Source organism: Fringilla coelebs (assembly GCF_963513975.1).
Source record: "Fringilla coelebs genome assembly, chromosome: 10".
Lineage (NCBI taxonomy): Eukaryota > Metazoa > Chordata > Aves > Passeriformes > Fringillidae > Fringilla > Fringilla coelebs.
This window is the reverse complement of record NC_140036.1, coordinates 15988954-16013885: the sequence shown is the minus strand read 5'-3', so window position 1 is coordinate 16013885 and position 24932 is coordinate 15988954. Positions and strand designations below refer to the sequence as shown.

Here is a 24932-nt window from a genome sequence, read left to right as displayed (position 1 = left end):
GTTCCCCTCCAGCCCCCTGGTCCCCTCCCCAGGCCGGGGCTCTGAGCGCTGGCCAGCCCTGCCCTCTAGTGCCCCGGGAGCTGCTCCGTGCTCACCCCGGCTCCCTGGAGCTGGGCCCCCCAGAGTCCTCCCAGGCAGGGCCCGCGGAGCAGAGCAGGGCTGACAGGCTCCCCACCGCCCCGCGGCACCACCTCCCACCCCGACACTGCTGCGGAGGGGACATGAGGACACGTCCCGGAGCCTCCAGGGCACCAGCCCAGGTCCGAGCTCCCCGGGGGCGCAGCGGTGTCACCCCAGCACAGGTGCCCTCCACCCCAGGCCTTGGGACACGCGGCCGTGCCCGCACGGGTGACAATTGCCTTCCCGGGTCGATAACCTGGTGGCCAAAGCACTCGGAGGGCCGGGACGGCGTGGGGCCACGCCAATGGGTGCCCGCGGCTGCGGGAGAGGGAGGGAGGCTCTGCGGGCTCGGGTTAAACTGGAACGAGGCGCGGCATCGTCCCGCGGTCCCTGCCCTGGGGACTCTGACCCCGTGGGCCGGCCAGGGGAGCTGAGGCAGGCAGCGAGGAGCAGCTCCACAGCCACTGGGACGGAGGCAGCGGGGAGCCGAACAGGATGGATCCCACTTTGGAGCTGGCAGATGACCCCAGGTGAGTGCCGGAGACTCCCGTGCCGCTTTGCAGCCGGGCAAGTCCAACTTCTTGGATCGGAACTTTGGATGATTCGTTCCCTCTTTAAAGGAAGGGAGGCGCTTGGTGGTGAGGCAAACCAGCCGGGGGACTGCTCGGACCCTGCGGGGCCGGGTGTCCCCGTGTCCCTGCGGCCCCGTGCAGCACTCCCGGTTCTGCTCCGCAGGTTCTCCCGCCCTTTGGTGGAGATGCTGATCAGGAACTTCAGCGTGCCGGCAGCCTGCTTCTCCCTGCCGCCCACTTCCCGGCAGCTGCTGCACCGTAGGTGGGGGGACGGGGTGGGGAGGACCCTCCTGCTGTCGCTGGCGGGAGCAGGACAGGGATGAAGGTGGTAGGGTGGCCGAGGCGAGCGCAGGTGCGGAGCAGCCCCAGAAGTCAGAAACTGGGATGCTGCCAAGGTCTTAGCCTCCCATCCCATGGTCCTGCCTGTAGGGATGGGGACAGCCCAGGAAGGCCAGCACTAGGGCAGGTGTCATGGGACAGGGAACAGTGGCACAGAAGGGCCAGCTCTGGCATAGACCGGCATGTCCAGGGCGCGGCACAGAGCTTCCTAAACCTGGGCAGTGGTGGGTCGAGGGGCAGCTCCCTGCAGCAGTAGCCCCAGGGGGGACTGGACAGGATGAAGACAGCTTCTCATCCCTCCCTGGCAGAGCTGGACATGGCCCAACTCATGATCCTGGGTCTCTGCACCATCATGACGCTGCTGTCGGTTGTGATCTACGTGGAAGAGGTTTCGTACCTTTTCCGCAAGATCCGCTGCCCTATCAAGATGAAGACTCTCTGCTGGAGCAGCTCAGCCCCTACGGTGAGCTGGGCTCTGGGGGTGCTGGGGGGTATCACCCTGGGGGGCCAGGGCCACCCAAGGGGTGCCAGCCCACAGGAGGGGGGAGTGCCAGTGTGCCAAGCTCACGTGTCCCCCAGGTTGTGTCAGTGGTCAGCTGCTTTGGCCTGTGGTTCCCGCGCTCCATGACGGTGGTGGAGATGGCTACCACGGGGTGAGTATCACCCAGCCTGGGACAGGGCACCACGGACCCCACAGGGCTTGACCTGCCTTCCTCCTCCTCCCCAGGTACTTCGCTGTCTGCTTCTACCTGCTGATGATGGTCATGGTGGAGGGCTTTGGGGGGAAGGAAGCACTGCTCAGCACCCTGAAGGATGTGCCCATGGTGATCAGCACTGGGCCTTGCTGCTGCTGCTGCCCCTGCCTGCCCCGAATCACCATGACCAGGTGAGGGGGAGCTGGGATAAACCTCTGCCCCTGGAGGGCTTTCACCCCGTGCTTCTGTTGGGCTGGAAGAGAATTCCCTGGGCAGGGACTTGGGGCATTCAGAGTGGTACTGGTTTCTCTCACAGAAAAAAGCTTAAACTGATGATCCTGGGGACTTTCCAGTACGCCTTCTTCAAGGCAGTCGCTGTCTTCCTGGGGCTGATCCTGGCCACCGATGGGAATTACAACCCTGCTGACGTGAGTGACAGAGCACAGGGATGGGCAGGTTGATGACCTAGACAGGAAGCCTCCACCTGAACTTTGTCAGCCCAGTAATGTTTTCTGTGTGTCCCCCTCAGATTTCAGGGGAGAGCGTGGCCCTCTGGATCAACACCTTGGTTGGTGCCTCTGCCCTCTTTGGGCTGTGGGGCCTGGGCATCCTCTTCCGGCAGGCCCGGCTGCACCTGGCTGAGCAGAACATGCAGGCCAAGTTTGTCTGTTTCCAGGTGAGCCCCTGTCCTGCCCAGTTCCATCCTAGGTGAGGGGGTTCTGCAGCACTGATGGGGTTCTGCAGCACGAGGGATGATAGTGGGGCAGGAGCCAGTGCTGGGCGAGAGCCCTGCTGGCTGCAGGACAGGGGGAAGGTGAAGGCTGAGAGCCAGGCAGTGGCACAGCCCTCACCATGGGGTGTTGGTGGTCGCAGATCCTGCTCCTCCTGACGGCGCTCCAGCCTGCCATCTTCAGCATTTTGGCCAACAACGGCAGCATTGCCTGCTCACCGCCCTTCTCCTCCAAGGCCAGGTCCCAGCGTAAGTGGGGAGATGAGAGAGCAGCACCACGTGCCCCCAGCCAGGCCCCTCCATCACGTGGATGGAGGGTGGGCATGGTGGCTGAGGGCAGCTTCAAAAGACCCCTCTCCTGTTCCAGAGATGAATGTGCAGCTGCTGATCCCGCAGACCTTCATCCTGGCAGTGCTGACGCGGATGTACTACCGCAAGCAGGATGACAAGCCGGGCTACCAGCCCGTCAGCTTCGCACCCACAGGCGCCGACACCAAGGCGTGAGCAGGAGGGACAAACTGGGGTGCCAAGGGGCAGAGCGGGGGTGAGGGGCTGGTCTACCCTGCACAACCTTCTCCTCCCTCCCCTCACCCTGGGAGCTGCTGGCAGAAGAAGAGGCAGAAGGGGAAAGAGCATCTTGGGACAGAATGAAAGGTCTGAAACCTAAAAGCCATAAGCCAAGGGGGTCTGTGGAGCCACCTCCAGCCCAGGGGCTCTTGCCTAGCACTGAGTAAAGATAAATTTTTACAAGAGTCTTGCATTGGTGACTGGCTTCATATTATCTCTAGGCTGGGTGGGAGATGACTCCATAGAGGGGGAGGAGGATGGAGCCCGGATTAATACAGCCATGGCATGTGACCATCACAGGATGCCCAATATGCAGCTGTGACACTGAGCTCTGGGTGCTGCTGGCTGGGGTCCCACAGCCAAGGCGAGCCCAGGCCAATGGTGATTTCTCCCAGGCTATCAGGAAGGGTCTGACCTGTCCCTGGGGGCTGTTTTCTGTGGGACTGGCTGCTCCTGTAAGTGCACAGGAAGCATCCACACCTGCCAGTTAGGTGGTAGGTAAAGGAAGGAGCCTTAAAGCACCTTTCTAACACTGGGAATTAAGCAGCCTCGGTCCAGTACCAGTATCTGCTCTAGTCATGGGGATGCACATCAGGAGCAATGACAATTTGCAGAAACCACTGGGTAATCTTTTGACCCCAAGTGCTCATTACAAATGCCAGAAGCACAACTCAGACCATGGTTTCAAATGAGCAGATTGCATGTTAAAAAAAGTTGCAGTATTCTCCAATGCTCTTGCTTCTACCACAATCCCTGGTCCTTCTCAAATCTGTCCTGTTGCTGCTGTTCTTTGCCATCAGAAAATCCTTTCCCAGGGGCTCACACCCCAGATCTACAGAGGAAGCAAAATAGGGCTGCTTCACATGAGTAGATGCCTCTAGATTTGGCAGCATCAAACTCCACAGGGTTCTTCACTGCATGCTAGTAAACTTTTGTTTTTCCACTGCACCTTTTACTTGACGCCTCTTCTGGATGCTTCTTTTGAAGAGCAAGGGATGGCTTAAGAGTTGTGCAGAACAGCCCTGAAGCAGCAGCACTGGGTGTTTCTGTGGGAACGAGATGACCCTGGGGAACTTGGCTCATGTTTTGCTGAAAGATCAAGCTCTTACCTATTCCCGATAAAACATGACAGTGCTGGAGAAGACTGGTCCAGCAATCCAGGAGAAAACAAAACCAAGGAAAAATAAAGGACTAGACTGGGATTTCAGTGTCCAATTTAATTTCAGTGCAAGGAGGAAGCAGAGATTATTGATTACAAGAAACAGCTCTGTTATTCCAAGCTACATGTAAAACCATGGCTGGCTTCTTACCAAGCACCCCAGAATTTGCAGAGAGACCAAGCATGTTAAGGTCTCTGCAGAACAAGCCACAATCCAGAACATCACAGATACCCAAACTTACAGAACACTGTTGCATAACTTGTGTTTAAAACAGTAGTAAGGCTCTAAAGCAGCCTGGCCTTTGTGATCTGGCTCAGGGAAGCAACCACAACATCCATACTGAAGGAAGGGTGAGGAAGGGAAGATGAGGGAAGAGACAATGTGGGTGATACAAAGGAAGTGTTCTACCACTCATAAACCAGAGGGTTAACAGCTGGCTTCTACCATGTGACTGTTATTTGCTCCTTACAGTTTAAAATCCACGGCAGCCAGCCATGCTCCCACAGCTGTGCACATCCCTGCTGGAAGAGGTCCAAGTGGCAGATTAGTGATCCCCAAAATACCCTTTCCCATACTGCTTCAAGAGAAGCAGAACCTCTGTCAAGCCCTTTGGGCAGCGTGACAAAAGACCATCAAGACAAAAGCTGGAAAGAAGCTGCAGCCTGTTCCTACCCCAGGGCCACCATGTGCTCTGGAAGCATCACGGTGTGCAGAGCTTGTAGCAGCACTTGATGAGCATCTTCCTTGCATGTGCTGCTCCCCAAGCCTCACATCCTGCTCTGGTGACCTCCCGGCAGCACTGCTGACAGGGTTCTGAGCTGTCCTCTGTTCCCAGCGCCACAGGATACAGGCAACTCAGCCCAGCAGCTCCACCCAGAGACAGTGGGTATCAGAGGCAAACCCTGGCAGAAAAGCTCCACAGCTACATGACAGCAAGGCCAGTTTCTCCAGTGCTGGCTGCAGGACAGGGTGCACTGACCTGCTCTGCTCAGCCATGAGGAGGGCAGGTCCTCTTGGGGAGCCACAGGCCACAAAGCTCAGTGTGTATCACAGACACAACAGCAGGCACATCTTGGACCATGGACTCACACAAGTATTATGTATTTAAATAACCTTAAAAAGCTGCAGCACTCTCTGATGCTCCTTCCATCCTGCCTCATGGAGCAGAGTGAGCAGGCATGGATTTGTGCATGTACTGCACAAGCCAGGTAACTGTCACACAGAACTGGGGCCCTTCATCTGTCCAGCTGCACACACTGACATCAGCAGCAAACTGGCTGCTTTGCCCTTAGAGCAGCGACTTCATGGCACCAGTGTGAAGGACTCTCCAGCCCCTACAGCACAGCAACTGAAACACAGACAAACACAGAGCACAGTGCTGAGGGACCGTTTGGACAGACACTAAAATGTGGAACACACCACAGACTGGAACAAGGAACTTCTCAAAAGACTAGACACATTCATTTCCTACCTGGGCTCTCACACACCCAAGGAAATGCAAAACAGCAAATGCCCTGAAGCAAAGATTCATTCTCTTCTCTCCAACAGCGACTGAGGGCTCAATTTTAGCTCAGGATTTAGCAGTCTTGTTAAGATTAGCTGGAAGGCCTTTCCCCTGCAGCCCCTCGACAGTTTGGAGCTGTGAATGCTGTGCACTGTACAGGGTGTGCCACTCTACAGTGCTGCAAGTCCTTCCCAGGTGTAACTCCTGCGTGCCAAGCTGGCACCCCTGCCCAGCACGTCCTCACTGCAACACGCTGGGAAGCTCAGTTAAGAGGCATGCGAGCACTACAGGGTCTGCTGGATAGATTCCTATCAGCTCCAGCCCAGCAGGGATGTCTCTATTTCCTAGAAGCCTCATTACACCACTGCTTTGTGCATGCTCTCGAGGTCATGCTGGTTGAGGAACTGAGGGGTCTTTCGTTTGGCAGTGGCACAGATACTGCCTGCGGGTGGGGGGGGGTAAGACAGAGGAGCTGAAGGAAAGAAGAGACAGATGGGTCTTCCCACTCTCCCTCTTGCCTGGAGGTTTAACGAGGGAAAAGAAACCAAAACAAAAGCCACACTTGAGTGCTATTCCTTGCCCTTTTAACAAATATTTTCTTAAAATATAAAAACCATCTTCACCCTGGAAACCGCTAGAACGTAAACAATAAAAAGGGGATTTGGGGAGAAGGGAGAGGAGGTTTGAATGTGCTTCCAGGCAGCAGCCCTTGCTATGAGCAATGGGTGCCTCCAAGGCCCTGTGCTCACCCATCAGCCCTGTTCCTATGGCTCTCTTGCTCATTTAGAGTTCCCCAGTGGGTCTGGACTTAGGATTCAGTGATTAGAGGTCCGCAGCAAATCCCGGCAGGTAGGTTAATCCTCTTCATCCTCACTGATGTCATAGGTGACTGCAGACTCGTTCCTGGAGCGGTTGGCAGGGGAGGAAGGAGGAGTCTTGGTGGAAAAGGGCCAGCGGAAGGAGGGAGATGGGGAGCGGTCGTGTGTGGGGCTGCTGCTGGGACTCTGCTTTGGGCTGATGGCCTGCAGCATCCGGCCCTTGCCCTCCTTCAGCATATGTTTCTGGTGAGGGAAGCAGGAGGACAGTTAGCATGGGTTACACACTCATGGAAAAGGACACTAACAGCCTGTGAAGCATTTTGAATTGTGCTCCTTCACAACTTCATGCTATTTAAGAGCAGAAAAAGGCCCAGCATCACTCTGGGCTTTCGAAACTGCACATAGTGTAATCACCACTCATTTTCAAGCACTTCTATCATGAAATACCTGTGATATTCACCAAACAGTGCAGGAAAGCCTGGCATAAACAATTAGGTTCAGACCACCATCCTCTTGGCAGCTCAGGGGTCAGCAGGGCACAAACTGGAGTTTACAGGCCAGCTCGTGGGACAGGGGAGTTTTTTCACTCTATAATGTAACTGGCGTTATCTCATTGGCAATGGTGAGTACTCCCTGAAAACAGGCCGCCCAAGCCTGGTACAACTTGTCTGGAGACTGGCAGCACACTGAGCACTGCAACCAACGCCAGACTTTTCCTCTGCAGACTCTGTAGAAGCCCTACAATATCTGTTAATGCCTCTAGAATTCCCTTTCCCCTTTTCCCAGAGCAACTTCTTACCAATGCACCTTCTGGGCCAAACATCTCCAGGAAATTGCCGATGAACTCCCGGGACTTCTCTTCCCACTTCTGAATGAGATCAATACTCTTCTCTTCCACTTTCTGGACAAATTCCTTTGACTTCTCCTCTACATCCTTCACCCTCTTTTTCACCTTATCCACACGTTCCTGGAGGTGATATTTTTTCTCCTGCACAGAGAGCAGTGGATTAGAATACAGCTCACCAGATTTGAGTGGAGACCATCTCAGCTCCCTGTTACTACACTGAACTGCTGCTTGAGACTCAGCATCTCCATTAGTCTGGTGACACTCCTCCTTCACTTCTATGACACTTCTTTCCTAGACTACATGGCAGACACAGTGGGGCTGTGAGACACTGTGGCAGGCACTGGCACAGTACACAAAGCAAGACTAAAGCGAGAGATAAGCACTATCTAAGAGGAGTGCATGGAAGAGGGAAATATTTATACAGCACACAGATTAGATTCGAGTGACTTGCTGTAGGTCTCTGCATATCACAACAGCACCAGTCTTTCTGCTGGGTGTTTTTAAACAGAGGCAGAGTTATGTGCCAAAGAGAGGCCAAGCAGCCGTTACGTCTCTTGTTTCATTTTTGTTCACAGGCACAGTATCTGAGTGATAAAAAAAAAATGTTTACAGCTTTACTTCCAACATCAAAAATGTCTTCTGCCATGTATTCTTTCTGAGGGCTAGAGCTGCACAGCACAGAATCAGGGCATATCCTTCTGTTCTACCAAAGCACTGCTGCTCCTGCAGCTCCAGGAAGGGAACAGTACAGTGGAAACAGCATCAGATTTATCCTAACAAATGACTCTACCCTAAGGACGTGGCTAGGGGAAGAGGACAGAGATGAGACAGCAGCTCCTCTCAAGAACAACTCACTCTTCATTCAAAAAAACCATATATTTTGCCACACACCCTCTCTCCAGGTCTTTCAATAGGTAAGACATCGTCAAGACATCTCTGACAAGACAGCAGCATTAGCAACCCCCCAGTTCCTCTGAGTGGATCCCTGAGGCGATTTCAGGGGTGGAAGTCTAATTTTTACTCCAAGGACTCTGGTTTGGTGCCACCACTTAGCTCTGCAGACAGGTCTTTCACTGGCACGTGGCAGGACTGTGCTATCCCTAGACAAGACTCCCTTCACACTTAGCAAGATTCTGGCTCCTGCAGCGTGGCGTGAGACCCACTTCAACTCACATTTATGAAGCTGACGTTGAGCTCCTTGGCCGTGTAGCCCCGCTGCAGGTTCCGCCGGGCATAGACGTCGTAGTCCCGCACGATGCGCGTGATGATGTCGGATGTGGAGATGCCCTCGGTCCTCTGGGTTGGTGCAAACATGCCTAAAGTTGGGGAGAAGACCCAGAACAGCTCGAGCAAGACACATGGCAAAAAGCTGCTGCCACCTCTGTCAGGAAACAACTTCTGTCAAGAGCTCACTTGCTAGCTGTTCCCACACCTTTGTCCTTAAATGTACAATACAGGAGCCATCCTTTCTGGGATGCCTAAGTAAGACCAAAGCATGTCAAAACCCTGTCAAAATACCAGGTATCCTAATGAAAAGGTCTTCACTTCAGCTGGTTTATATACTGACTGCATACAGAATAGTGTGGGGACAAGGACAGGACAAGGGGTCCTACTTTTTAATGGATAGAAATATAACACTCTGATGGCTGAGTTTGGATAGAGATAAAAATGCTGCATCCCCAGTGAATTTAACAGCAAACAGCTACAGGTGTCCCTCTGCTAAGTTCATGAGACCTCCCATTTGTGAGAATCTCTAAGCCAAAATGTGTATGTTTTCAAGAGGTTGCTGTTAATTCAATCAAAATAACTAGACTGAAATTAGGAATTAATGCTGGGCCATGCTTGGGCTGGGACATGGAACAGTCCTGGTGTTATGAAACAGGGTCCAGAACTGCTTCTTCCTGCCACCAGAGGCTCCTGGGCAGGCCAGAGTGGCATAATCTTGTATTACAGAGGTACAAGAGAAACTACAGAAGATTTTTGATAAGAAGTCCTGGACAATTTGAGGGGGACCCACCTGCTTCTTTTATATGCTTATAGACATCATCACTGCCAGCAGAAGAGTAGGGGATGTCATCATGTGCAACAAAGTCGATCTGAAAATTAAAAAAGCTAGTCAACATTTTATCTGGAATGTGCAGATCTCCAGCTGCTGTCGAAAGATGCTAACTTTCGGCTCAACATCTCCACTCAGGGGTATGAGAGAGAACAGCAGGACGTTCCCTCTGTTACAACACAACACAGAGCAGTCCCAAGTGCTCAGTGGCAATTGCCTGTGAATTGTAAGCACATGACAGAGGGGAAAGAAAAGGCTGGGAATACTGTCACAGCTGCTTTAAGCTCCACAGAGAAATGGCTTGTTAAGGACAACAACGGTAAACTAAGCAAGCGCCCCTGGAGACTCCTTCACCTCCCAAAGCTGTTCAACAGATGTTAAGAGATTCCTTTCACTTTATCTCACCAGCTGATAAAAGGCTTTCAAGACAGCTTGTCTGGTCTCCTGCGGCAAGGAAGCTGATGTATATCTAAGCTGCTCCTGCTGTAGGCAGGGAGCTGGACCAGACATAGCGCAGAAATCACTTCTAACCCATGTAATCCTCTCTCTACTGCATTTCACACCTATCTATAACCAGCACCAACCTCTCCTGAAATAGCGAGAACCTTTTCCATTATGTCACAATCTCTACGTTATTTTAACATTATATGCCAGCTCAGCAAATGCTTCTACACTCCCAAGAAACCCACTCAATTCCCATAACCCAGTTCATTCTATATTTAAAGAGCTTCAACAGAAACAGTTTGCTCAGGCAGAGGTCACCCCCAAAGATGAATTCTTGCTATAAACAGAGAGAGGCTAATTGAAATTCCAAACAGATCAGATGTCACAAATTACCCTGTGCTCTGCCAGGAACTCGGGTGTGAGGGTCCAGGGTGCATTTCTCACCACCTCGTCCACATAGCGACAGTGCTGCACAGCATCGTAGCGCTCGTTTTCGTTCATTACCGTGAAACCCTTGAAGTTGTGGGTCAGCTCATCACTGCAGACTGCAGAAACAGGCAGAGAACACAATCTGAGGCACTTACCCCAGTGATTTACAATAAAAGGACCTTGCCCACACTCTGCTGAACCTGACAATGCCAGCAGCTGACAGAGGCTGGTGTTTCAAACCCAGCTCTTCCAGCCACAAAACACCAGGAACAGGGAGCGCTGCAGGACACTAAACTCCTGAGCAATTCTGGCAGGCTGCTTGGAGAATTTCTGCCCAAGCTGGGGACCCACACCCCAAGCCTTTAAAGTCTCCAGAGCCTTCAACACTTATGAAGAAAACCAGCTAACAGAGAAGACCATTCTTCTATAAGAAATGGCACCTGGGGGGCCTGCTGCTCAGAAATCCATGTTTAAAGCAATGAATGTCTCAGGCTTGGAATCTGAAAAAACTTATTGCCTGAACTTCTGATTTCATAAAATGCCACACCACAGTCTAGTTCTAGGAAAGTTTACGTTAAAACAAGGGGGAGTTCACAGGAAATCAAGCTGAATTATTATGTTCTATGAGAAAGTAAATTAACAACGCTTCATAATCTGCAATGTAAAATACTGAGGAAGGAGTTCTATTTGATTATCAGACTCAAAAGTAAACAAGGCATTACCAGTCTCACTGGTATTGGATTTCTTTATACATTCTAGACAAACAGATGATAAAGAGTGGGGGAGACTTCTCTGCTTGGAGCTAATGGTCTCCTGGAATATGGCCTCTTGTCTCAGTCCTAGTGCAAGTTCATTGCCCTTCTCCTCACCAGTCTCCCAGAGGCACAGAACGTCAGTTACACTCCTTGCTACTTTAACATGTCAGTAGTTTGACCTGAAGTTATTTTCCTGTTTGTTGTAGTGTTTATGTACATAGGGATGTCTTTCAGCCTTTAAGATTTCTAAGTTCAGGGCAGTTTGTAGGTTGGAGCAACTGTTTCAGCTCTCCTCCCTCCCTTCCCCTTCCAGACACTACTGCAGCACACAAGAACTGCAGGCACATCACTATTAGAATGCTCTCAGCAATGACTGAAACTCTGATAAGGAAACAAAACACCCAAGGATGTTATAATCATTCTATGGCAGGGTCAGAATTTCATTTTGCTTCCCGAAGACAATGGGAGTTGAGAAAACTAGTTAAAGGTATTTTCAGTTCTCATACTTTAGCATCATTATGCAGCCTGAGCAGGGGTCAGCTCCTGACAGACAACATGCACAGCCTGATGTGTCCTCAGTGTGGGTGCAGGGACGAGCAGAGGCACTGCCTGGGCAGACACCATGTACTGCAGCAGCCAGAAAAGGGGTATCGTTTTTCCTGTTATATTCTTGAAGGAGCCTGGCTAAAACACCTCTACTTGATCCCTTCAGGCACTCAGCAGGACATTCCTGGCATCATCTGAAGACTTATGACCTAACAGACAAAATGGGAACTTCTGTTTTGAGAAGGAAAGCCTAACTGATTTCCAGGTGTCCAGGCATATGCCCAAGAAACCACTGTGATCTTCATGCTCCCAGTGGGATCTGTTTGACACTAAGCAGTCTCCAGCAGGAAACTGGAGCTGAGGAGTGACTTGCAGGGCAATACAGGTGAACAAAGCAGCCATAGGAGGGACTCATACTTTAGCTGACTCATTTATGAGTCAAAAGTAGATGCTCAACTGTAGCTAATATATTTTGATACTCAGATGTGCAACTCACCTGTACCTGCCACAGAATAGAGGGGTCAAATTAAAACAGCACAATCAAAATCTTTTCCTTAAGTACTCATTTGGTTGAGGATATCTTTCTGCAGACATATCCAGCCCTCAACATTTTGCAATATAACTCCAGCAACATCTGGGACAAGCGTCTGCAGCGAGAGTCACTGAAGCCACAAGGACTAAACCCCAGTATGCACAACCACAGACAGAGCTAAACTGTACTCCTGCAAGAGCCAAAGTCAACAAGGTCACTCCTTACCTCCAACAATGAGGTATGTGTTTGGGAAGAGGTTCTTTGCTTGCATCAAGGCCCGGGCATGTCCAGAGTGGAACAAGTCAAATATTCCATCGGCATAAACTCTGACAGGGCGATCCACTGTGCCAAAGGAACAGAGACACAGCTGTGAATATGCCTTCCTGGAGAAGCAGATGCTGCTCATACTCACATTTGAGGACCTTCTGAAAGTCATGGAAGTGCTACAAAATGCAGCACCATAATCAGGACAGAACTGTGAAGATAAAAGCCTGGCTCTCTGCCTTCCCATGTGGAAACAAATGCATCTGAGCACAGAGCTGAAATACAGCCACACATAAAGGCACACTGAAAGTCTACCATGTATCACCCAAACAAGGTGAAGGAGAGACCAAGGGAAAAGCAAACTCTAAACATTTCCCTTCTGTGGAGATCCAAATGCAGAATTAACGTTTTGCACAACAGTGAGATGCCAGAGGGGAACTGGCCCAAATGTTTCACAGGTGCCTGATTTCCTCCTGCCTGCCAGGATGGCGTCTCAAGACCTTTACAGCATGCCCCTCTGCAGCCTGCTGCCACAGTCTGGTTGAGGGACCAGCAGCATCAGCTCTCCCAGGAACATGCAGTGTATGGCTTTATTCAAAAACACAGCTGAACTACTCAAGGAAAAGCAGACAAAATTCTGCTGAATCACTGGCATTATCAGCTAAACCCATAGATGATTATAATGATGTATAATAATAATAATAATAATAATAATAATAATAATAATAATAATAATAATAATAATAATAATTGTTATTATTATCATTGTTATTATTATTATCATCATCATCATCATAAACAACAACAACAACAACAACAACAAGACTTCCCTCAGGCCACCTCTGCCTGAGAGGAAATTGTAGCTCAGTTCTTCGAGGGCAGCACAGAGGTAAAGTGAGATAGTCCAGCACTGCCATGTAATAGTGGGAGGCTTCTGATCTTGGGACCACACAGGACCACAGTCCTCTTGCTGCTGATAATCAAAAGCCACAGTCTTTGTTTGTGACACACTTGGGAACAGCCTGCTGCTCTCTTGGCTCAGTTCAGACAGACAGACAGACTCAGAGGAGTGGCAAGCAGAGGCACACCAAAGCTGCAGTGAAGAGAGGGCAGAGAGAAGACCTAACAGGAATCTGAGAGCCCATAGGTCTGGGCAGAGCCCTGGAGGTACCCAGAGAGAGAGACTGGGAGGCAGCAAGAAGAGGAGCTGATGCAAAGGTCTGGTTTGTTAAGTTCAAGCAAAGCAGAGGAATCAGTTTGAGGATAGCCTCTTAGAATAATTTTTTAGTGGTTCTAAGACCTCAATCTGAAGATGCCAGAAGGCTCTGAAGAGCCAAGGAGATTTGTTACTGCAAAAGCTTTCTGTATGCCAGAAGAGGACTGGTCCTAGCAGACCTTTATGAATATTCATTCACATTCTGGAAACTGGCTGGGACATCCTTATCTTTCCTCTGTACCCACAGCAGTTACAGTTCCTGAGCACCGACACAAACAGCAACAAGGAAGTGTGCACTGCATTTTAGTCTTGGCATGCAGGAGAGCCACCACTGTAGAATCAGAGACCTTTGTGCAGACTCTGGAGATTTTCAGCTGAGAAATTAATGCAGACTGTGAAATGCACTGGATTTTCAGAACCTCGGGCAGGAAACCACAGACAGGTCTAAATCTGAGCTGGTTCATCTCTCAGTCAGGTAGATAGAAGTGCAGCATTTTTATTGTCTCTGTAGTCACAACAGAGAGGCCAGGTAAGAGACAGCACTGTCTGCACACTCTGTTTGGCATCCTTCAGGAGTCAGTTGTGCCTCTGCCTCCCCTGTGGACTTGCAAAGAGAACAGTGTTTCTCCCAGCTTGGTTTAGAGAAGAAAAGGACACATTCTTGTTGAGGGGCTGGCCTGTGGTGTTTAATGACACTGACTTTAACTCAAATCCAGGCTAGAATGGGACATTCTGGACAAGGATATAAATTTGTTTTACTTGCCTGTTTCAAGTTTCAGAAAATATGACTTTTAAAAAAGATTACTTTTAAAGTGCTTAACTTTAAGCTACCTCAGACAAAGTAGTACAGAAAGTATGGAGTTCTGTGGCTGTCAGAGGCTCAGCTAGAGTTTAAAACAAATATCTGTAATCTCCTCACACATACAAACTTGAATTTCAGGTGTACTGACAGGCCAAATTTCCCATGGAAACAGTTATCTAATCACCAAAGCACTCACTTTGTCATTGGCTGTAAACCTGGTCAAACACACAAGGTTGGTTTGGTCCCAGAGATATCCCAATCATACCCACATCCCCAGACCCAACATTTATACAATTCCCTTCCAGTCTGTGTTCTTACTTACAAGGGGTCCCTCTCATGGCTTCTTCATAGGTCACTCTGATGTATGGCTTGCTGTAGTCAATCTCCACCTCATCTGAGAACGGAGCTGGCTCCCGCAGTCCCTAAACAGCCAGGAGAGTTTCACTGTGACAGTGCAAAAGTGAGGGCAGTTTGTAGTGGCAGCACTGCCATCACAGTGTCCTAGTCGCCAGGTGACTCACTGCCTCTGCATAATTCAGACACATGTACTAAAAGAATAATTAGTATAAAACCTCAAAACAGCCTTGCAGGCTGATTAGCCTGAATTTAGAGAAGAAGAGAGAGAGAAAAGTAGAATTTAGAAGACAGTATTTCTGCTGGAGCAAGAAAATCAGAGGGTCAGAGCTGCAGCTGCTAAACTCAGATTTCTGACAAACAGCAGTTCACAGCAGCACAAGCCAAGCTTCAAACCTTACTGTCACAGCTCCAGCTGTGCCCACTCTGGCAAGACCATCACTCTGCTTGCTGAGTGTTTGTGCTGTGATGTACAAACTGTAACAGCTCCTTGATTTGAGTATTTGAACAAGCAGAAGAGCAATACCAACTGCAGCACTAACTCCGAGAGCACGTGTGTGTTGTCACCATTTCTGAGCCATACAAGTGAGAGACTGACCTTGATCTGTGTCAGAATAACTCCAACTGCTGCAAGAAAACCCCTCCAGCCTGCTAGCTTGACAATAGCAGTACATTTAATCAACAGCTGAAGCGCAGCCATCATTTCTGGTCTGCTCTGAATGGAAATGAAACATCTGCCCTTCCCATTACAAAACAAACAGCTGAATTTCCTTCTAGCTGGAAGGTGTAGGGCTGCAATGGACATCTTGTTCCCAAGTCAAAAGACTAGGAAACAAGCTTGCAAATTATTACAATAATACCTTCAAGCTGAAAAGGCTAATCTGAAGTTTCCTCTCTGGCTTCCTGTCCCACTGCAGAATCCGGGCAGCGTCCAGCAGCACTGTAACCAGAAAAACTGCTGCTATTCTGGCCAGTGTCAATCCTTATTAGAGTGCTTATAGTGAAAGGCACAGGAAAACAACCACTGACCACAACATTCAAACAAGCTGCTACTGCAGAATATCTCCTTTAAGTTACTGAGGGCTCCACATTTCACACAGCACCTCCTCTACCAGGATCCTTACTGTCAGATAAGGCCTGCAGGTCTCTCCTCTCATCACTGCCATTAAGTCTAGGACTTCCCTATAAAACTAGACTCTTGGTAGTTTAGTTGAAGTTAGGAATAAAAGCACAAAAAAGCCCCAACAAAATTATCAGAGGAACACAGAGACATGTCCTCAAAAGGTCCTGCCAGAATCTTGCCCTTCCCCTGCAGGGCCAGTGAGGGTCAAAACTCAACCTGATGTGCACAATACAACAGGCTTATGTGTCAGCAGGTTTGTTACCACCATCTGCTGCTGAGCCCTGCTGCTTCAGGGGAACATTCTGCCAACAGCTGCTTAGTTGAGAGTGGAAAAGGCTTCAAGGTAATCTCACAGTTAAGCAACACTATTATTCTTGTCATAAAAAATAAAACTTTTGCAAAAAGAAGAAAAAAATAAATCTTTCACCAGGACAACTATATTTGCCCTGTGGCTAAAAAACAGGCAGCAAGCTTAGAAAGTAGCTGGATATTACTTGTCATGTGCTGTTTGCCAATGCTTTATTTCTAACAGAGAACAGACAGCAACTTGAAGAGCAAGTGACTCCCACAGAATAATAAATAACCTGCACACTTCTCTTTTCTTATTGCAATACATGAGCTCTTTAGCGAGGGACAGAGTGGGTTTTGGCAACAGTGAAGGACATAAATGTTTTGTGGGATAAGTCACACAACAGCTCAAGCCTCCACTCCCAGTGCCTGCCTCTCCAGTTCTTACTGCTGGCTCTGCTCTTACTTCATCACCACTGTCAATGCTCTGTGACAGGGCTGAAGCCCTCCTGAAGAGCAAAATGTTGTCATCGAGGAGGAAGATTGCAACACATCACCACGTTTTTCCAAGGACCATGACCCTGTATGACGTGGCAGGGATGGTAGCTGGCTTTTGACAGAGATAAGAAAAGAACAACTAGAGCACACGTGATGCACAGGACAGCTCCAGGAAGAGGGCAGAGAAGAACTATAAAAAGCTAACTGTCGCAATCTTGTGGCAAGGACAAGTAAAAGACAGCCCTTTTCAGTAGCATTAACTGGATCAGACCCCCTTCAGAAAAGATCCCACTGGCTTTAGCTAGTTAAAGCCATCCCAAGGCTGACCTAGAAAAGAAATCCTTTTGGTTGTTTGCTGGTTTGTTTTTTTTTCTGGGCACTCCCAAAGTACCAGCAACACAAATGTGGTCCCTCTGCAGACCAAGAAAATCGAATGAACAGTGATCTTCCCCGTGTGTCAGAGCATGGATTCAACAGATCACTTCTGCAGGTGCTTACAGGCTTCAGACCCTCCTGCAGCTGTTACGTGCTTCTCCTGAATATTTCTCCCTGCCAGTGGGTCACTTAAAACCCACCTGTGAGAAATGCCTGCTTCTCTACGGCTATCTAAATGCATGCCTCTTTGGCTCAGCTTAAGTGACAAGCTGGACACACCACAAAAGCAGCTTAGCAATGCTTGCCTCAGACCTAATTTAAGCCCACGTTGTAAGTATGTTATTAGTATGAACAAAGCAAGATTCCAAACTGGATTTGCAAGAAGGAGAGCTACTGTCATTTGCTTCTTATCCCCTGCCCCCTGCCTTGTTTTCTCTGTCCACAGATAAACCACCACCTGTATCTTTCTGCTGTTACAGCTCAGTGTCCTCATCTCACAGGCTCTCAAAATTCTTATCTCTGCTTACTTACGAGGGAGCGTCGGGACATTTTTGGAGGGATTCCATCCAGCTCTGTTGCCCCATTAGGGCCCGATCCATCTTTTCTTCTCTTTCGGGAATTCAGCCTGGACGAGGTCGGCGGCTCCATCATGCCAGACACGTCCAGAAAGAACTGGAACAAAATGAAGGAGAGGGAAAAAAGAAAAAAAAAAGAAAAGAGATATTTCTCAGTTCTTCCAAAACAGAATCAGTCAACAGCAGGCACAGTGCACAGAAGGTCAGTGCAAAGACACAGCCACCTCACAAGGGGCTTAGCCAGTTGTATTTGGCATCAGCTGCCAAGGCTTGACAAACAGTGCCTGGTGGGAATACTGAGTCATTTAATGCAACTCAGAGCTGTTCTGCAGAGAGAAGTGTGCAGCAGTCAGCTGGCTGGAGAGACAGCGAAACAAGAGTTGCAATGCAAATTATAAATCATTACTATGAGGTTAATAATGGTATTTTCGCATCTAAAAGGCAACCTAAGGATTATGGCATGCCCAGCTCACATTTAGCCCTTGACCAGCTCTCATTTGGATTCCTTACCCTTTGCACCCCCAAGGGCAGCTGGTGGGTGTGCAGTGTACCGTCCTTCTTCCCTCTCTTCCCCGTATAGTCCTGAAGAGAGGAAGGAAGGTCTATGCAGAAGGATAAAGGCAAGGGAAGGGCTCGTAACTTAAATGACTTTAAACAGGCTTGCTGTTTGCTTTGCTGTTTGTGTAAGACCAAGCTGCAGCTCCCCAGTGGGGACAGCCCACCTTGGGACAGCTGCCACCTCGTTCCCCTCTTGTCCCTTGTCCCCACCGCAGTGGTGACTCAGCAGATGGTGAAGCAGCTGCTGACACCACATTAGGCCACACTTCTGGCACTTTATGTACTAGCTTGCAATTAGTGGTCGTTCAGCTGAACTACTTCTGTGATGAACAGGCATACCACCAATTTGGGACAGAAATGGTGACAGTTATACAGCAGGAAGTTATCTCTGGTTTGGGCTGGAGTCACTGTACCTTTCCAGAAGGGCCTGGAGTATTAGTAACTCGTGCTTCACATAGCTGAAGCAAAAATAGGGATTTATAGGAAGGTATGGCAGTGAATATTCCCTTTCCAGCTGCTGCAGGAGTTATAAATGGGTGCTAGAGTTGCAAAAACTAAAAACCAGCATTATCTCCTCTCTTGTTGACTTGAAGTGTGCACCTCTCCAGGGCTGCACGTGGCACTTCTGGCCTGGAAAGCAGCATGACCCCTCCGCCCAGCAACGGCCTAAGGTGCGTGCTTCAACTCCACGATAATAAGAGTGGTGTGGAATTTAAAACGTCTCCCCACCCACATGCAGTGGGTGTGCTGGAATGTTAGGTGGGGCAAGTGCAAGGTGTGACAAAGAGCAGATACCCCTCTGAATACCACCTTTTTCCGCAGTAGAGGGGCTCTGCTGAGTGTTCTACTTGGGATGAGCTGCGTGAGGAGCTGTGACTGCCCTCAAAGGGCCACTGGCAAAGCTCTGCTGTTTGGCAGCCAAGAAGGGTGCGTTTTGTGAAAGAGCTGCTAAATAGCAGATTTAGTGATTGGACTTACTCAACACACATGACTCAAGGTTAAGGAATGCTCCAAAGTAACAAGTCAAATGCAGTTTAACGAGATGCAGATATCTCTCCCTCCCAACTGAGCATCAGCATGATGATACCTTATGGACAGTTTTAGGGTCAGCCACAGCTGAACTGGTTTGGGGCTACATATATATAAGTATCCCTGGCTGCTCTGCTAGACCTACCACAATGTACTAAGAACAGGGAAAGAGAATCTTAGGTCAGTAGGGAGCCAAAAAAATATTGTGGAGAAGATAAAAGTGACAGTGAAGAGCAGCCACAAGGACATTCCAGAACTGCATGAGCCATCCAGCACTCACTGTGAGTCAAGCTTGCCGTTTCCCCCATTCCTGTAATTAAATTACTATTTCCTGAGAGCAAACATATGGGAGAGTGCAAACATAACCTCAGGCAAAAAAGTCTGGAACCCTCAGATCCAAGTCTTTAAACATTTAAGCAAGCATTTGACTTTCAGGTGAGATCCCTGCCATAAATGCAGCAGCTTCCACAGTGCCTCTGTGAAAACACAGGGTTTGACACGAGTCATTCTTACATTTTGCAAGGTGTCATCTTGCAAGCACACTCTGCGTCAGTCATTTACCACCCTGGTCCTAGCAGAAACCATGAAGTTCAAAAAAAGCAGCAAATGTCTGTCTCTGGTTCAAGTAACCTCAGAATTCATGGAAACACTGGGGGGAAACAGCAGCCCATTTTCTTGTTATTTGGTTAAAATAATTTCACTGTGCTTCAAGTCACTTGTTGGTCTCTGACCACTTTCTTTCCCTCCCCTGGGAGAGAATTAAAAGGTCTGTTAATATGCTGAATGCAGACATTCTGAACCACTGCCCAGCAAAACATCAAAAGCAGAGGCTTTGGTGCTGAAGCACAGACACAGCAGCCCCACACACAACCAGATGAGGCTCTTCCCCCATCCAGTAAGTACTTGTGTGCAGTGAAGTAACCAGACTTCACACAAGTACAGTCTCTGCTGAATTATCACCAGCCCCTTGCTGCTGGGTGCAGATCTCATGGCCAGGCAAAAAACTGCAGGTTACAGTACAGGGCAGCAATGTCCCAGCTCAGGAGAAAACTCCAACAGCTTCTTCCACCTCCTCTCACACCCAACCATTCACCCTAACTTTTCCATTTCTCAGGGTGTACAGAGTCAATTAAATGATGGCGAAAAACAACTTAAGTGAATGGATTCCAACTTGAGAGATTCTATTATTTGCTGTGCATTAAATCAGCAGCAGTGGTGAGACAGCATCAGCCACACAGCAGCAGCTCTACCCAATGTACCAAGTGAGAAACCAGCTTCAAGGGTGGGATAAATATGCTCTGTTTGCTCTGACCTAACAGATGAGATGTTGCTGAAGTAGCCTCTGCAGTGTCTGGACACTTCATGAGTGACACAGCTCTGTTAATTACTCAAATTAACGCAGAAATGAAACAATAATTTTACCACTATTCAGAACTTTAAAACCTCTGTCCTGTCAATGGTGCATTTCTGGGAAGTCCTCCCATAACCAGGCTTGGCTTCACAAAAAACGGGGAACACACCACACCTTACTTCAATAAACCTACTAATCTTAGAATGCTTCACTTTGACCCAAGTGACTAAAATTGCATCCCAAACAATTATTTACCAGCAGTGGGATCCAGCGGCTTTGCTTCCCCAAATGCATAAAACACTGCCTGTTCTAAAATTAATTACATTTGCAGCAGATGGGGAAGAGGAAAGAGAAGATAACTCTCAAAGCTCATTCTGAACACTCCCAGATAGAAACCAAGCATAACCAGAAGAAAGAGCCTTGCTGTAAAATATTAACATTGTTCTATTTTAAGGTGTCACCCTCCTGCATTATTGAGTTCATGGCTGAATAGGAGATACTGCTCCAAATGAGCAAAGCTGGAAGTGCTCTGTCTGGAAAAGCTATGGGTATATCACAATCTCAGGGCTTTTCTTAAACTTATTTCTTTGGTGTATCCTGTATCAAAGAAGGGCCTTGCATCACCTGCCAGCTAACTCATCAAGATAAAGAGAGACCTGCATGGGCTCTGCAAGGAGCAGTTGACTGCCAGATGGGAAAAGAGTTGCTTTTCCTGTCAGGGAATCACTGAATCCCACTGAAACACAGCCATTTCTGGGAGGGGAAAGAGGACAAACATTGATTACTAGAAAGGAAAACAAAATAAAAGCAGGGAAGGAATTTAAAACTTCTCCCTTGGTGTCAGTTAACTACACCATCTTCAGAGCTGGAATTTAACCACAACACCAAAGTTGGCACCTCTGGCATGTGGAAGAGGTCAGAATAGCAAATCTTCCTGCTTAGCCTAAGCTCTACCTCGCTGTCTGCATCTTTATGGACAGTGCTGCCATTTTCCAGTCTTGGCGGTGTCAGAGAACTCCAGCATCACACTACACTGGAGAAGCAGGTCAGATCTTTCTACACCCTAAGCACACTGATGGCATGAGGACCTGGCACATCTGCCTTTATTTTTATGTTCTGAAGAACTTCTTGGAGAATATTAACTGCAAACTTGCATCAGTAGCAGGATTTTTCTGCCACTCTGCTGCTTTTCACTTGCAGATTTACCTGTGAAGCAAAATAAATGCTGCTACTTGAACTGAAAATGAGCTTGCTGCAACAACTCAGTAAATGCTTCAGCCCCAGGCTGCTGCAATTCCCACCAGGGACCCAAAGCACAGGACTGGCAGCTGGACCAGGGAGGCCCTGGGACACCCACAGCTCCCTGGGTGGCACCGCCTGCTCCAAGCTGTCCTATGGTCCCTCTGAACTTGGGAGGCGTTGGCACAGTCAGATGTGACTGTCATGTGCTGCTTTGCCTACAAGATCATTGCACTTTACAGGAACAAGATATTTCTCTTCTGCTGACTCATCTGCAGGCAACACCACTAAACTTTGCACTCTGCCACCTGTCTGCAGAGAATTGCCTTGACACATGGACAGCATGTAAGCAAGAGCCTCAGGGAAAAGGCAGAAGTCCTGTCACTTCAGATAGGTCCCTTGCCAGGCTATAAAGTACCAAAGCAACTCTACATTCCTCTGCATTCCTTGATCATAGATCGAAGAGAATCCTTTTCCCCCTCTTCTCCTTATCTGCCAATTAGCCTTACTTGTGTGTATCCCCGTGGAGATCTGTGGAGACACAGAGACTTGGGAGAGGTTAATGACAGAAGACTCATCATGGATCTCTCTTCTATCAGTGCTTAAAAAACTTGCCCAATCTCCAAGGCAACTTCATGCCCAGCCCAGGCTTGCCAGGCCCAGCTGTATCCCAGTCTCCAGACTCAGAGCATCTGCCTGGGAACAGAGTGCTGCTGGCTATGACCCAGCCTGCTTGCCTCCAGACAGACTGCAATGCTCCCCACAGTCAGCATCTGCTGTACCTGGATGGTCAAGCCCTTGAGCCCCTTAAAAAGGTTCCTGCAGGATCTGGTACAGTCTTGTCCACTTGTAAAACACAGGCTGCTTCAGCTACTTTGGGTCAAGATCAAGAAAAGCAGCTGTCCCACAGTGTGTTAAAAGCCATAGGAACATATAAAAGGGATTCCTGTCCAGTCAGTGCCACACATTAGTCCAAGAGCATCCACACCTTTGCTATACCTGCAAAAACAACCCCCCAGACCTTGCATCCAATACTGGTCCAGGCAGGCTGATAACATTCTCTCAAGCAGAAGCTCTGGTACCCAAGCAATTGATGGAAAGATGCTGCTTCTCACCAACAAAGTCCCAAATGGCTGAAGATAACTCTGCCTAACCACAACAGTTCTGTGCAGTCACCTAGATAGTGTTGCTACGTAATACACATAAAAAAGAGAAACTACTGTCAAGACCCCTGTGAGTTCACAGCCCTTCAGGGCATTGAGTGTCTCGACATGTGACAGCCTCTGTTGGGTGAGTGAAGTAGCAGAAACAGGGTTTATGCAGAATACCAGGAAAAAAATACTGTCAGGCACAATGAAGTGTGAGAATAGGTGGGTATTCTGACCTGACTTCTGCACTGTTTTGTTTTTAGGGATTAGCAACAGAGCTTCTTGAGACTGGAGGTGTAAACCTCTTTTAGCAGGTTTACCCACCAATACCAATTCCCTGCTGGAACAGTTATTGTTTGTGGCTCTTGGTACAGTGATTTAAGGAGTGTTACAATCCAGACCTCACAGCGAAAAACTTCAAAATCAGGAATTTTAATAATTGTGTATATATGGCAAACTTCTTTGGGAAATAATGCGTGGATATTTGTTATCTAAATTTCAAAATCAAATACAGTGGCTGTCCTCACACCCTGGGGTCCTGCAGATGGAAACCCAGCATTACCTGTTTCTGGCCACCCCAACCTTTGCCAGGGTCCTGGTGCACCAGCATGACAGGGTGGGGACAGAGAGAAGGCCACCTGCAGCATCCTGCACCTCCTTCCACAGCGAGTGAGGACTACAGAGGAGCATCACAGCTCTCGGAATTCCTGAGGACTTTAAGTCCCATTACAAAACCATTAATCAGTGCAGCCAGGACTCCGGTGGACACAAAAAGAGGGTTAGAGAGGATGTGTGCCTACGCAGCAGCTGGGTCACACCTTCCTCCGCCGCAGCCAGGGCCACCTCCTCAGCGTCCTCCCTAGGCCCTGCCTGTGTCCCCTGGGTGGGGGGATGTCCCCCGGAGCCGCCGCGCTCCAGGCAATGAGGGTGCACTACAGAAGTTTCCCAATGATCCGCCTCTACCTTCTCTCGGCTGCCAGTCCTGCCATCTCGGAGGATCACGCCCGAGCGCCGGCCTCTGCCCAAGCCCCCACAAACGGGATGCAGCGCATCACGACCACCCCAGCAGACACTGCCCTCTTGCCCAGAGCCAGCGCGCCCCGTCCCGACCGGCCAGCACGGCCCGAAGCCCCCAGCCTGTACCCCGGGCACCGGGAGAGGGGCCCGGGGCGGGATCCCTGACCGGCTCCGCAGGGGGAGCGAGCGGTGCCCTCATGTGCCGCCAGTCTAAGCCCACTCCACAGCCTCCGCTCCTGTGACAGGCACCGCTCCGCTCTCCGTCCCCTGCCCCCCCAGCCCCCTCGGTGACAGCCCCCCGCTCCCGCCGGACGCCCCCGTACCAGCGCGCCGCCGCCGCCGCTCCGCAGCCCGGCCCGGTGAGTCCGGCCCCGCCGCCGCTCCCGGCCCCGCCCCGCTCCCGCCGACGCCAGCGGGGCGCGGGCGGAGCCGCTGCGTGTCCGCCCGGAACCACGGGAAGGGACCGGCCCGCCGCGGGGAAGCCGCGTCCCGGGAATCCGCGCCTGGAACCTCCGTTCCGGCTCGCGACGGTGCTGCCCCGCGGCTCTGCGCGTCACAGAATATCCGGAGCTGGGAGGGAACCACAAGGGTCACCGAGTCCAACTCCTGGCCCTGCCCAGCACCATCCCCAAGAGTCACACCAAGTGCCTGAGAGCATTGCCCAAACGCTTTTTGAGCTCTGCCAGGCTTGGTGTCATAACCACTTCCCTGGGGAGCCTGGTCAGTGTCCAAACACCCTCTGTGGAGAGAACCTTTTCCTGATACCCAACCTAAACCCCAGGACACAGCTTCAGGCCATTCCCTTGGGCCCTGTCACTGGTCAGCACAGGGAAGAGATCAGTGTCTGCCCCTCTGTTTCCTGTCGTGAGGAGGGGAGACTGATGAAATCTTTTCTCCGTTCATCCAGTGTATGGATGTATCCGGTGTAAATTCTGGAGGTTCTGGAAGGAGGGAGCTGCCCTGCTTGTCCACACGGATGTG

The 24932-nt window shown here is 49.8% G+C and overlaps 2 protein-coding genes across 3 annotated transcripts; one reads left to right on the top strand and one right to left on the bottom strand.

Annotated features, from left to right (window-relative positions):
• Positions 1-600: 600 nt before the first annotated feature.
• On the top strand, positions 601-3019 carry SLC51A (solute carrier family 51 member A). The gene is made up of 9 exons (XM_084212561.1): positions 601-650; positions 856-950; positions 1340-1494; positions 1611-1684; positions 1759-1917; positions 2043-2154; positions 2256-2402; positions 2600-2705; positions 2824-3019. Exons 1-9 carry the CDS (start codon positions 616-618, stop codon positions 2958-2960), a joined length of 1020 nt encoding a protein of 339 aa, XP_084068687.1. The 5' UTR covers positions 601-615; the 3' UTR covers positions 2961-3019.
• Positions 3020-4227: 1208 nt separating this feature from the next.
• Positions 4228-24392, bottom strand: PCYT1A (phosphate cytidylyltransferase 1A, choline). 2 transcript variants are annotated; one of them, XM_084212040.1, is made up of 10 exons: positions 24275-24315; positions 18120-18191; positions 17566-17706; positions 14719-14818; positions 12340-12456; positions 10246-10397; positions 9370-9448; positions 8526-8668; positions 7305-7493; positions 4228-6748 (listed from the first exon to the last, which is right to left on the bottom strand). In XM_084212040.1, the coding sequence occupies exons 3-10, from the start codon at positions 17683-17685 to the stop codon at positions 6542-6544; spliced, it is 1107 nt and encodes a 368-aa protein (XP_084068166.1). In that variant the 5' UTR covers positions 17686-17706; positions 18120-18191; positions 24275-24315; the 3' UTR covers positions 4228-6541. The 2 variants fall into 2 exon arrangements, with proteins under 2 accessions (XP_084068166.1, XP_084068165.1); XM_084212039.1 differs by lacking the exon at positions 18120-18191 and having other exon boundaries at positions 24275-24392.
• Positions 24393-24932: the final 540 nt, after the last annotated feature.